The sequence below is a fragment of the Gracilinanus agilis genome, chromosome 1 (assembly GCF_016433145.1).
Source record: "Gracilinanus agilis isolate LMUSP501 chromosome 1, AgileGrace, whole genome shotgun sequence".
NCBI lineage: Eukaryota > Metazoa > Chordata > Mammalia > Didelphimorphia > Didelphidae > Gracilinanus > Gracilinanus agilis.
Genome location: NC_058130.1, coordinates 708,285,607 through 708,297,770, shown reverse-complemented (window position 1 = coordinate 708,297,770; position 12,164 = coordinate 708,285,607). Strand labels below are relative to the sequence as shown.

At 45.7% G+C, this 12,164-nt stretch overlaps 1 protein-coding gene across 2 annotated transcripts; it reads right to left on the bottom strand.

Annotated features, from left to right (window-relative positions):
• Nucleotides 1-44: 44 nt before the first annotated feature.
• ICAM1 (intercellular adhesion molecule 1) lies at nucleotides 45-11,681 on the bottom strand. 2 transcript variants are annotated; one of them, XM_044658380.1, is made up of 7 exons: nucleotides 11,602-11,681; nucleotides 10,723-11,001; nucleotides 3,102-3,428; nucleotides 2,671-2,964; nucleotides 2,322-2,564; nucleotides 1,914-2,159; nucleotides 45-1,036 (listed from the first exon to the last, which is right to left on the bottom strand). In XM_044658380.1, exons 1-7 carry the CDS (start codon nucleotides 11,666-11,668, stop codon nucleotides 858-860), a joined length of 1,635 nt encoding a protein of 544 aa, XP_044514315.1. In that variant the 5' UTR covers nucleotides 11,669-11,681; the 3' UTR covers nucleotides 45-857. The 2 variants fall into 2 exon arrangements, with proteins under 2 accessions (XP_044514315.1, XP_044514316.1); XM_044658381.1 differs by having other exon boundaries at nucleotides 10,723-10,998; nucleotides 11,602-11,668.
• Nucleotides 11,682-12,164: the final 483 nt, after the last annotated feature.

Here is a 12,164-nt window from a genome sequence, read left to right as displayed (position 1 = left end):
GGGGGGGGGGGAGAGAGAGAGAGAGAGAGAGAGAGAGAGAGAGAGAGAGAGGGGCAGACAGAGACAGAGACAGAGAGACAGAGATAGAGAGATAGAGAGTGTGTGTGTGTTTCATAGCCTGTGCTTATATGAATGCTGTGTATGTCTGCTGGTCTTGTTTTATAATCAGTCCCTTCCCCTATCCTCCCCCAGCTTTTGGTTTCCACCTTGTCTAAGGTGGAAAGGGCCTGGGGACCAGGAGTATAGTGACTTGAGATAAACTATTAGTTGCCCCCAAAATAGAATCAGAGACAAAACTTTGTTGGCAGAAGTAGGGAATCTTCCATGGGAAGACAATAAGTTAGGGGTGACCCTTGATACCCTTCTCTATCTTATTCCAAACTCTCCCCTCCCTTTCCAGCTCCAAAGTGCTGAAGCAGTCCTTGGCTAGTGTTTCCTTTTCTGGGCTTCCTCATGAGCCATCTTATGATCCCATATCAGTGTCACTGGATACATCCCTGGACCTGTTCTCAGACTCAGGAGATCAGTAGTCAGTCACATTGTCTTCACCCCACAACTCCCATGCCAGGGTTCCCCCGAGTCCTGTTCCCATGCCTGAGGCATGGCACATCCAGTTCAGCCCAATGTGGGTCTCCAAAGGGGCTTCAAACTAGCTCTTCGGATCCAGAGATCAAGCAGGGCCTGACGTGTTGTTCTGAGACCCAGGAAGAGTGTCCAGCAGTTTCCCAGCCCTGGCTTTAGGCTTTTGGACGCAACCTCCTTTCTTCAACATGGAATTTCTCGTCCTCTGGGTTAACTAGCCCTCTGACTCCCCCCAAAAAGTGCTTGTTCCGGGAAGGCTGGGGCCAACTCTAGCCTCAGGCTTTGACCTCCGAGTTGATCAGCTTCATGTTCCTTTCCTCTTCGGCTTTCCTCAGTTCATAGCTTCTAATTCGCTGCTGCCGATAATAGAGATATCCCAAGGAGATCAGAACACTCGCAACGAAAAGGAAGACCAGGATGCTGATGACAATTGGTGTCCAGTTCACATCCTGGACTGGAAAGAAGGAGGATTCAATGAATGTTCCATGGCCCTACCTTGCTCATGACCCCAGAGTTGGACAGGACTTCAGGGAAAATCTTATCAAAGTACTCCTGAGAGAGAATACCCTTCTAAAAATGTCTATGAGTGGGAGACACCAGTTCTCTAGGCTCAGACATGTCCAGTGACAGTGAGCTCATTACCCCTAAAGCAGCCCATTCTCTCTTTTTTAAACCCTTACCTTCTATTTTAGCCTTGATTCTAAGTATTGGTTCCAAGGCAGAAGGACGGTAAGGGCTAGACAATGGGGGTTAAGTGACTTGTCCGGGGTCACACAGGATGTGTCGGTAGACCTGGCTCTCTATCCATTGAGCCACATAGCTGCTCCTCCATTCCCTCTTTAGGAAGTTTTTTCCCCCTTGAGACTAAATCTCTAGGTTGCTCCCTCCTCACCCCTCTTCTCATTCTGGTCTCTGGCACCAGGTAGAACAATATAATCTGTACTCCAGCCTTTCAGATAGCTGAATAGTTCTATTTTTCCTGCCTCTCCATCTCTCAGGCTTTTCTCCAGGCTAATCATCCCCAGTTTCTTCATATAGTTCCTCGGCTGCAGAGCCTTCATTCTCCTCTCCATTCTAGTCTGTGCCTGGGTTTCTCTACTGTCTAAGCCCCTCCTAAAACATTGTGCCCATTTACCCATTGCATTGAATCAGTCAATTTATCCAGTAACTGCAAGGCCCTGTGCTCCTTAATGGGCTATGAAGGAAAAAATGGCTTTCCTGTGGTTTAGGAGATAAAATTTATTCTGTTCCCAGCCCCCTCTGGGTAAGGCCATACTCCAGAACTTGATATCCCCTTCCCTCCCCCTCTGCTGGGTTCCCTGATCACTCACACTCCACATTCACCGTCACGACTTTGACTGCTTTTCCTAGAGAATTCTCAGCAGTGCAGTGATAAGTGCCATTGTGGTCCCGGGTGACTCGATGGGGTAGCCCAAGTGGCATCCCATTCTGTTGACTTTCTGGGACACACTGCACGGTGGGGGCCGGATTCCCTCTTGCAGCACACCGTAGGGTCTGTTCGGTCCCCTCCTGCCAATTCCAGTTTCCTGGGCATTCCTCATCCAGCTTTGGGGGGACTGAAGATACCGAGGTGATTAGTGCTGAGCTCCAACTATGTCCCCTTCCCGCCTCCCCCAGAACACTGATTTCCTCTGAACAACCAGAGGAGGGAGTTGTGTCCAGTCAGTGCCTTGGCAGCAAAAAGGTAAAGGGTCGGAGGTTAGGGAGTCTTTACTCACATTGAACATTTAGTTCCAGGCTCCTATTTTTTTGCAGTGTCTCTTCCCTCAATTTCAGGAAGGCTTGGCAGGTGAACAAGCGCCCATTGTCCTTCTCCCCGACTATCAGGGAAATCCTGTTTGGTTCATCAGGGGGAGCACCATTAATCTGCACTCTGGCTCTCGATCTGGCCTCACACGTCAGGTTGACACGATTCCCCTCCTGGATGGGCCCACTGGCCACAAGGCTGGGCTGTGGAAAGACTGGGAGAGAAGAGGTCTGGACTGTGATCCTTGCCTCCACCAATCCTTTCATCTCCCCCTGCTTCTCCCACCAGGCCAACCCAGCCAGATCCCTGGGCAGCCTTACTGTAGACGGTCAGGTTTTCTGATTTCGTCCTGGTTTCACCACCCAGGCTCACACTGCAGGTCAGTTCTTTATCAGCCTCCCCTTCTTCTGCTGCCGCCATGATTGTGGCCGTGGCCCTTAGCACGTCTGCATGTTGGGTAACGTCGACTTGAGTCAGGACCTGCCCTCCCCAGGTCAGTCGTATGTGGGCTTTCTCTACTGGGAACAGCTTGTCCATCTCGCAGCTCACCTGCTCCTTGGTCCCAGCCTCTAGGAGCTTGGGTGCCACAAGCACTGGGGGCTCTGGTGCCAAGGCTGGGAGAAGAGGAGGGAAAAAATAAGAGATGGAGACCAGCGAGTGGGGTCGCTGCTCTCCCTGGGGCCTTATTGCTACCCCCCCCCATCCCCAGGCTCCAAGTCTCTGCCCTTCACCCTCCCACCCAAGGCCTCACCAAAAGTGTAAAGCTTCCGGGGGACTGAGCTGTTCTGATAAAGTTTCAGCCCCTTTGGCCGAAGATCCAGAGAAGCATGGCAGGAGAAGTTGGCTTCGTTATCCTCCCTACTGGCCGTGGGGTAGAACTTCACAAAAGCCGTGTCAAGAGTATTCTTTGGAACAAGCTGGCTGCTTATCTCCTGATCTCCCCGACGCAGCACCATCTTCAGGTTCTCCCGAGGTCTCCCACCTGTCACTTGGCAGCTTACAGAGAAGTTCTGGCCCACAGGGATCCAGGACTGCTCCTGAGAAGGCTCTAGATCCAGCTTCATTTTTCTTGGTGGCTCTGGAGGGCAGGAAAGGAACTTGGAATAAGTAAACGGGAAGAGGCATTGACCGGCTACCGGCCCGCCCCTCCTAAGAAGATCTCTTGCCTTGTTTGTGGGGCAGGTTGGACGGAGATCTGCAGACCCTCATCAGGGCTCCCTACCTACATTGTCCTGCTTCTTCCAAGCTGACACTTGCTTCCTTTGCCAAGGAATGTCTTTCCTATTTCCTCTGCCTACCAAAAACCTAAGCCATCTGGTTCATTATGGAACTGGAATGTGTCTTAAACAGGAATAGATCTGGAAGGGCCTAAGCCCCTGACGAGTAGGTCCCTAGCTCAGTCCACTATTTCATGAAGGGCCCAGCCATGTTCATATCACTCCCAGCTCAACTCTTCAAATGTCTCCCTCTCCGCAACAGTTGTCTTGTCCCCAATGGGGTACCTTTCCTCCCTTACCAGCTCCCCTTTATTTATTCTCTTCTCCCATTAGGATATAAGCATCTTCTAAATGATAACTCTAGTCCAACTATCAATAATATGGGAATTAGGTCTTAATGATACATATAAAACCCAGTGGAATTGTGCATTGGCTAAGGGGGGGGGGGAAGAACATAAAACATATAACTATGGGAAAATATTAAAAATATTAAAAAATAAGCATCTTGAGGGAAATGGCCATCTTCTTTACTTATATTTGTATGCTCTAGGATTTAGCCCAGTACCTTAACTTAAACACTTAATAAATAAGTAAATAATAAATCCATTCACCCTATCGCATCTATCCATCCATTCATCCCTTCATCCATTTACCTATATTCATCTATCCATCTACCTATATCAATCCAGCCACCTATTTATTCATCCATCTATCCATCTATCAACTATCTTATTTTTTTACCCCTTACCTTACATCTTAGAATCAATACTGTGCCTTGGTTCCAAGACAGAAGAACGATAAAGCCTGGTTAGTGCAGTTTAAGTGACTTGCCCAGGGTCACACAGCTAGGAAGTGTCTGAGGCCAGATTTTAACCTAGGACCTCCCATCTCTAGGTCTGGTTCTTAATCCACTGAGCTGCCTAGCTGCCCCCATATTTATTTTATAAAGAAGGAAAGTGAAACCAGAGAAGGAAAAGGTCTAGTTCTAAGGTCACCCAGCTAGTAAGTGGCAAATGTAGGATTGTAACTCGGTATTCTGACTCCGTGTTCAGGCTCTTTTGTTCCATGACAGCTTCTCCTTTAAAGTGTGACTTAAATGCCATCTTCTGCCCTGAGCTGCCTTTGGTGTTTAGGCCTCCTACCTCTTCTGCGAAGTTCTGCTCTGCTCTTGTTAGTTATCTGATAAAAAGCTCTCAGCCTATGGAGCAAGATGCCTGTCATTAGGCAATTTACTCAGCCACATACTTGCTGTGGGAGCTTGGTCAGCTAAGTAGCACAGGGGATAGAATACCAGGCTTGGAGGTGGGAGGACCTGGATTCAAATTTGACCTCAAGATACTTCCTACCTATGTTATCCTAGGCAAGGCACAACTCCAATTGCCTAGCTTTTGCCCTTCTGTCTTAGAGCTGTTACTAAGACAGAAAGTAAGGGTTCTTTAAACAAAAGCAAACAAAAAGGTAGAGGAAGCAATAAACTGGAAACTAAGGTAAATGCCCCTTAATTGGGGGATGGCTGAACCAATCATGGTAGATAAAAATAATGGAATACTGTGCTGCTGTGAGGATTGAGATTACTTGCATGAATTGGGGCAGAGCGAAGTGAGCAGAACAATTTATACTATAACAAAATCATAAGAATGAGCAATTTTTGAAGGACTTAAAGACAATATCTCTGATCAACACAATGACTGGCCATGATTTTAGAGGACCAATGATAGATAATGCTAACCATTTTCTGACCAAAGAAGCGATGGACTAAATTTCAGAATGAGACATAATTTTGATTATGCTCAATATGGGAATTTGTTTGATGCGACTGTTAATATTTGTTATATGGCTCATGTTTGTATTTTTATCCCAAAGGGAAGTTAGAGGGAGAAAAAAAAACAACTTGATCATTGGGAAAATTTTTAATTTTAAAAAGGTCAAGGAGAACAAGGAGAAATTCAGTTCTGGATTTAGTTTTCACTAACAAAGAAATAGGTTGCTAGAGTGAAAATCAAAGGGACTTTGAAGGGAAAATAAGTACCATGTCTTAAAATTTCTAATGGAAATGAAAAAACGACTTAGTTTGACATGCAACCTTGAATTTGGGGTGAGCAAATTTCTAAGACTTCCAGGGAAGAACTGATAGAACCCCCTGGACTAGAATTTTTGGGGGGAAATCATCCAGAGGGATGAGTAACTCTCAAGACTAAAATTCCAAAGGGGAAGAGAGAAGAAAAGCTTTTTTTTAAGCCCCTATTATGTGTCAGTCACTATACTAAGCACTTCATAATGATCTCATCTGGTCCTTTCAACAACTCTGGGAAGTAAGTAATAGTGTTTCCCCTTTTTACAGTTGGAGAAACTGAGGTAGAAAGCTGTTAAGTGACTTGTTTTGGGTCATTCAGCTAGTATCTGAGGCTGGATTTGAATGTAGGTCTTCCTGACTCCAGGACCAGAACTCTATCCACTTCACCACCTAGCTGCCTCTAGGCAACTGTGAAGTCACAAAGAAATGATTCCAGTGAGGAAGAAAAATAGAAGTTGTCTAAATAAAGAGAGCACACCAATATAGATTTTTAAGACACATATACTAAAGATGGCAACAAGGGAAAGTAATAAGAGGATGAGTCCAAAAGTATGGCCCAGTCCTGTGAAAACAACAGCAGCAGGAAGATGAGCATGGGGAAGGACGAAAGAAAAGACTAAGCTATGTAGGGGAAAAGAAGATTACAGCAGAGATGTCCTATGGAAAAAGGCAAAAACTGACAACAGAGAGAATGCAGAGCTACTCTTTGTTTTTTGCTCATTTAATTCTGCTAAGAATGACATCTGGCCTGGAAAAGTTGTTGTCTTGTCCAACTCAAAAGAGTGAGTGATCCCATGGACCATAGCTCTTCATGAAGTTTTCTTGGCAAAGATACTAAATTGTCATTTCCTTCTCCAGTAGATTCTTTACAAAAAAATGTTTACTTATTAAAAACCCTTAGTTTCTGTCTTAGAATTGATAAATACTAAGGCAGAAGCTGTGGATCCTTTTGTCAGGCAACCATTTACCCAGAGTCATACAGCTAAGAAGTATCTGAGCCTGGATTTGAACTCAGGTCTTCCTGACTCCAGGCCCAGCACTCTAGCCACTGAACCACCTAGCTGCCTCTTAGTCTTATAGAGGGAAAATGATTTGCCTAAAGTTACACAGGAATTGTCTGAGGCTGGATTTGAACTCAGGTCTTTCTGACACCAGGCCCAGGGCTCTTTAACTACTGAACAAAAATGGCAAAAGAGATGTCAGTGCCCAGGATAATAAGGAGATGGTAAGAAAGCTCCTAATTGCATTTTCTTGATACAAGTTACCAGACTGATACATTTATCCACCACAGAAAGAATGAACTAGGGATTGCAATTGCTGGGCCATCATCAGATATTTGAATGATCAGAGAATAAGTGAACTGGAGAAAAAATGCTTCTCAAATTTTCAAAAAAGAAGGCCTGGCTGATATGGAAATCTATTTTGCATTACTTCATATTTATAATGGGTATGGTATTATTGTTTTCTCGATTGTGTTAGGTCAGGAGGAGTGAGGGAGTTTGAAAGGAAAAATAAAATAAAGTTGAATTTTCAAAAGGAGGGGAACAATTTGCAAATTTTAGGAAAACAGAACTTGCAAATTATAGGCAATACAATTTGCTAACTTTTAGGTCTGAAGAGGAAATGAGAAAATGCCTTTTCTTCCTTTTGCTAAGGGAGTAGGGGACCATAGCTGTGGAGCACTTTATATATACTATAGCTGAGTTGATATATTGGTTGGTTTTACAGAATTGCTTGCCAATTTCCCCTTCTTTTTAAATCTGTTCTCTCTTATTAGAGCAAATGGCTTCCTGTTCTGGGGGAAGGGAAGGAAAGGGATTCACTTTCAGATTCGTAGGTGTGAAAGCAGAAGCCATTAACTTAAAAAGCAAACAATAAGCTAGTAAACTTGATTTCAATTCCTAACAAAAATCATTAAAGAGATGAATAGTGACCATTTTAAAAAGGTAGCTATAGTTCCAGTGATAGCATAGCTTTATCAAGAATAAGTCATGGTATAAAACTGTGCATACCCTTTGGCCCAGCAAAATCTCTTTGGGTCTGTATCCCAAAGAGATCATAGATAGGGGAAAATTACCTATATACAAAATATTTTTAGCAATTCTTTTTTTTAATTAGACATTTATTAATATTCATTTTTAATCTGTTTACATACTTTATGCCCCTACTTTCCCCTTCACCTCCCCACTCTCCCCCCACCCATGGCCAACGCACATTTCCACTGGTTGTAACGTGTCCTTGTTCAGGGTCTATTTCCCATTCCTGTCCGCCTCAGCCCATGCATTCAAGCAATTGTTTATCTTATATGTTTCCTCTCCTGCAGTCCTTCCTCTGAATGTGGGTAGCATCTTTACCATAAATCCCTCAGAGCTGTCTTGTGTCATTGCACTGCTGCTGGTACAGAAGCCCATTACATTTGATTTTACCACAGTATATCAGTCTCTGTGTACAATGTTCTTCTGGCTCTGCTCCTTTCGCTCTGCATCAATTCCTGGAGGTCTCTCCAATTTGCATGGAACTCCTCCAGTTTATTATTCCTTTTAGCACAATAGTATTCCATCACCCGCATATACCACAGTTTGTTCAGCCATTCCCCAATTGAAGGACATACCCTCCTTTTCCAATTTGTTGCTACCACAAAAAGCGCAGCTATGAATATTTTCGTACAAGTCTGTTTATCTATGATCTCTTTGGGGTACAAACCCAGCAATGGTATGGCTGGATCAAAGGGCAGGCATTCTTTTATAGCCCCTTGAGCGTGATTCCAAATTGCCAGCCAGAATGGCCGGATCATTTCACAACTCCACCAGCAATGCATCAATGTCCCAATTTTTCCACATCCCCTCCAACATTCATTACTCTCCCCTGCTATCATTTTAGCCAATCTGCTAGGTGTGAGGTGATACCTCAGAGTTGTTTTGATTTAGCAATTCTTTTTGTAAAGACAAAGAATTGGAATCTGAGGTGGTATCCATCAATTGGAGAATGGCTGAACAAGTTGTGGTATATGATTGTAATGGAATACTGTTGCACCATAAGAAATGACAAACAGGATGAGTTCAGAAAAACCTGGCAAGACTTATATGAACTGATGCAGAGTGAAATAAGCAGAACCAGGAGAACAGTGTATACAGTAACAAATATACGATGATCAACTGTGAAGGACTAAACTTTAATCAGCAAAACAAAGTCCCAAGATAACCCCAAGGGACTCATGATAAAAAAAAAAAATGCAATCCATAGCCAAAGAAGGAACTGCAAGAATCTATTGCAGGGGGCAGCTGGGTGGCTCAGTGGAATGAGACCAAGAGGAGGGAGGTCCTAGGTTCAAATCTGGCCTCTGACACTTCCTAGCTGTGTGACCCTGGGCAAGTCACTTAACCCCCATTGCCTAGCCCTTAGCACTCTTCAGCCTTGGAGCCAATACACAGTAAGGTAAGGGTTAAAAAAAAAAAAGAATCTGATTGCAGATCAAAACTCACCATCTTTCACTTTATTTCCTTCATGATGTTTTTATTGTATATGTAATATGTGTCTTCTGTTACAGCATGGTATTGCATGAAAGTTATAGTATAACCTATATCAGACTATTTACTGCCTTGGTGAGTGGGGAGAGAATCAGACAACAATTGTCAAAAACTGTTTCTAGATGTAACTTTAAAAATTAAAAAAAAAAACACATCATGGTGGGCTAACTATTCTATTTTTTCAGTAGGGCTTATTAATGTGGTAGATATTCTGTGTTCTAATTCTAGTTTACCTCGATTTTTCAAAGGTTTTTAAAATACTGAATGATATTCTTTTTTTTTCTTTTTTAAACTGTAAAACTGTATTGAAAGAAAACCAGAGCTCCAGCAGCCTAAAACTGACTAGCCTCTCTCAGATTTTTTTAAAAATTTAAACATTTATTAATATTCATTTTTAACATGGTTATATGAATGATATTCTTATAGAAGAGAGAATTTGGTGCAGGGAATTCCCTCCCTGAGAGTTTTCCCTATACCAATGATCTCTGGTGTAGTCTCTAACCCAATCCCTATTCTTGTGGAAAAGAGGGAAAGATGTGAGCTAGGTTAGGGTCAGGCATTATGAAAACATTTCTGGACAAAGAGGGAAAATGGCATTTGAGACTGAACCAGAAGCAGCATCTGTCCTCATTCCCTGTATGTACACTCTGCCCTTAAAAACTTTTGAGGCTGGCTCTGCCCCAGGTTCAGATTTCTCCTCAGAGGAGCTGGGGAAGGTTGCTGACAGAATGAATTTCTTATGACTTTTCCCCTCTGTTGCTGGGGCAGACTGGAAGCATATTCTATTGGAGGCTGTGGGGCAGATGACCAAGGAAAGTTTGCAAGAGCTTCCTAACCAGTTTCTGCCACCTACAGTTTCTCTGTTCCTCTTCTCCCCACTGCATTCTCTTCATAAGGCTTCCTTGCCCGGAAAATCCTCCCCTATCACTTGTCTGCTCATGGCTTCCTCTTAAGAACTGGTCAAATTAAGTGCAAATTCTTCACCCTGGCATCTCGTGACCCTCCACAGTCGGGTTCTAGGGCATTCCCCTCTTGGCTCCCAACCACCTGGGCCACACCCATGGGCTAACGACCTGTAAGTCGAGGAAGGGGCCAACACAATATTCTGAACTCAGCAGATGCTCAGTGTTTGTCAAATGAATATGAAAAGAATCAAGATGTCCAGAGCTGGGGGGATGGGGTGGTGGTGGAAGCAGCCTCCTCAGCCCTCTCTGAGGCAGTACCTAGTGTTTGCCCCAGAGCCTGTGGGAGCCTGAATGGGCCCCAATACTTTATGGAGTCTCACATTCCTTTTTGCCTGGCATAGAATCAGTGGCATCCAGTATTTGTTTTGTTGAAGTGAATTCCTAAGCGTCTCCTGGAGGATGGAGGCAGGTGACTAGGTACTTGTCTACCTGCCAAACCCAACCCTCCCTTTCTGCTAACTGTGCCACCAAAGGCTGACCTCATCCCCTTCCCAGTTACTTACGGTAAATGCCCCCCACCCCCACCCGCCCATCCTGGCTGTCCTTCACCAGAGCCCCTCTTTCCGACCAACACCTCGATTTCACTCACCATACACCATGATATGGGTTCTGGTGTTGCTCTGGTTCTTCGTAGGGCAGTTGACAAAGCAAAAGGGACTGTCGTCCCTGGTCACATTTCTCAGCCTGAAAGTTTTCCAGTTCGTCCCTTGATCCTCCACGCTCTTGGGCAGCCTGGTCTCCAGGCCAATCGAAGCTTGAGTAGGACAGTTGGTGCTACAGTTCAGGACTACTGAATCGCCCGAGAGGATCAGGGGGTTTGGGGGATGCACCCAGACCTGCAGCTCGCTCCCGTTCTCCTGCGCTCCTCCTGCAAGGACAGAGCCCGCGTCCCAAATCTGGCCCTGGGTTCAGAGCCACTTCTACCCTCTACCCCCAAACGGCACATTTTGACTCGGTTTCCCGGGAACTAATCTCAGGGCAGGAATTTTGAAGGTAATTTCCCCCGGGTTTGCCCCACCCCAAGAGCTTAGGCTCTATCTGCACTTCCCAGAGGGGAACCCAGTTCTGGAATTCCCCTGCCATGGGCGATCTTAGACTTCTCCCTTGGGAGGGGCCAGAGGTTTCTGAGGAATGCGTTAAGATTCTGGGGGTGCTTCAGAATCCCACCCAGCCTAACTCAGTCTGTCCACGCGCTCCCTCTCTCCCCAGTCCGTGAGCGGTAGGACACCGTCACTGGTTCCTAGCCTAGCCGCCACCTGAAGTTGGAGCCTTCGAAAGTTTCTCAAGTTCCTTCCCACCTTCAATCCTTGCTCAGGATTGCAGTCAATTGCAGCTGTGGGGGTGGATGCCACCCCTAGACAACCTCGGGATCGTGCCTCCCCTCCCAACCAGCTCCGCAGTTCTGTCAATGTCGGGAATCCGAGGCTGGGTGGGATGGGAAAGAGTTAGCAGAGCCTGAAGGTCTCACCTGAGGGTAAGAGTAGAGGAAATATCCCGAGCAGAGCCAGGGCGGGAAGGTGCCTGGGGACTCTCATGTTGGCAGACGAGCCAGAGTCAGTCGGGACAGCTGAATGCGAAGCCCGGGTGCGTGGATTCCTTTTATGATCTCCCCATGGTGATTAGGGGCTGGACAGAATGAGGGACGGGGGTGGGGGGGGAGGGGGGCGGTGCTGCCTTCCCGGAAATCTCACGTCTTCCCCTCCAGAACGAGTTGCCCGGTATTTCCGGATTGGGGGGGGGGGACACGCATAGGGGATCAGTCCCTCCCTCCTAGTTCAGGAGTTTCCAGAGTAAAGCAACACTGTGCTCGCAGACTTTTAGGGGTGGGGTAGGGCCTGGAGGCCACAGGGGTACAGTGGCCGGATTTGGGGGTGGAGCCCGGAGTCGGATTCAGAAGAAAGAAGACACCTAGCCCACCTCCATCCACGTGAGAATAAAGGACCCAACAACTTCATGGTTTACCGTTATTTTATTATTTTTTAAGGTAGCCAGTCCACTGAAAACATTCTTGGCTTAGATCTGGATTTGCTT

What these genes read in the sequence shown, in the direction of transcription:
- ICAM1 (XM_044658380.1), bottom strand. Translation starts at nt 11,668, where the DNA reads ATGAGAGTCCCCAGGCACCTTCCCGCCCTGGCTCTGCTCGGGATATTT. An exon ending in TCCTCTACTCTTACCCTCAG is followed by an intron (nt 11,002 to 11,601) that starts GTGAGACCTTCA and finishes CTGTCCTTGCAG; the next exon opens with GAGGAGCGCAGGAGAACGGG. An exon ending in CGTGACGGTGAATGTGGAGT is followed by an intron (nt 1,037 to 1,913) that starts GTGAGTGATCAG and finishes CCTTCTTTCCAG; the next exon opens with TCCAGGATGTGAACTGGACA.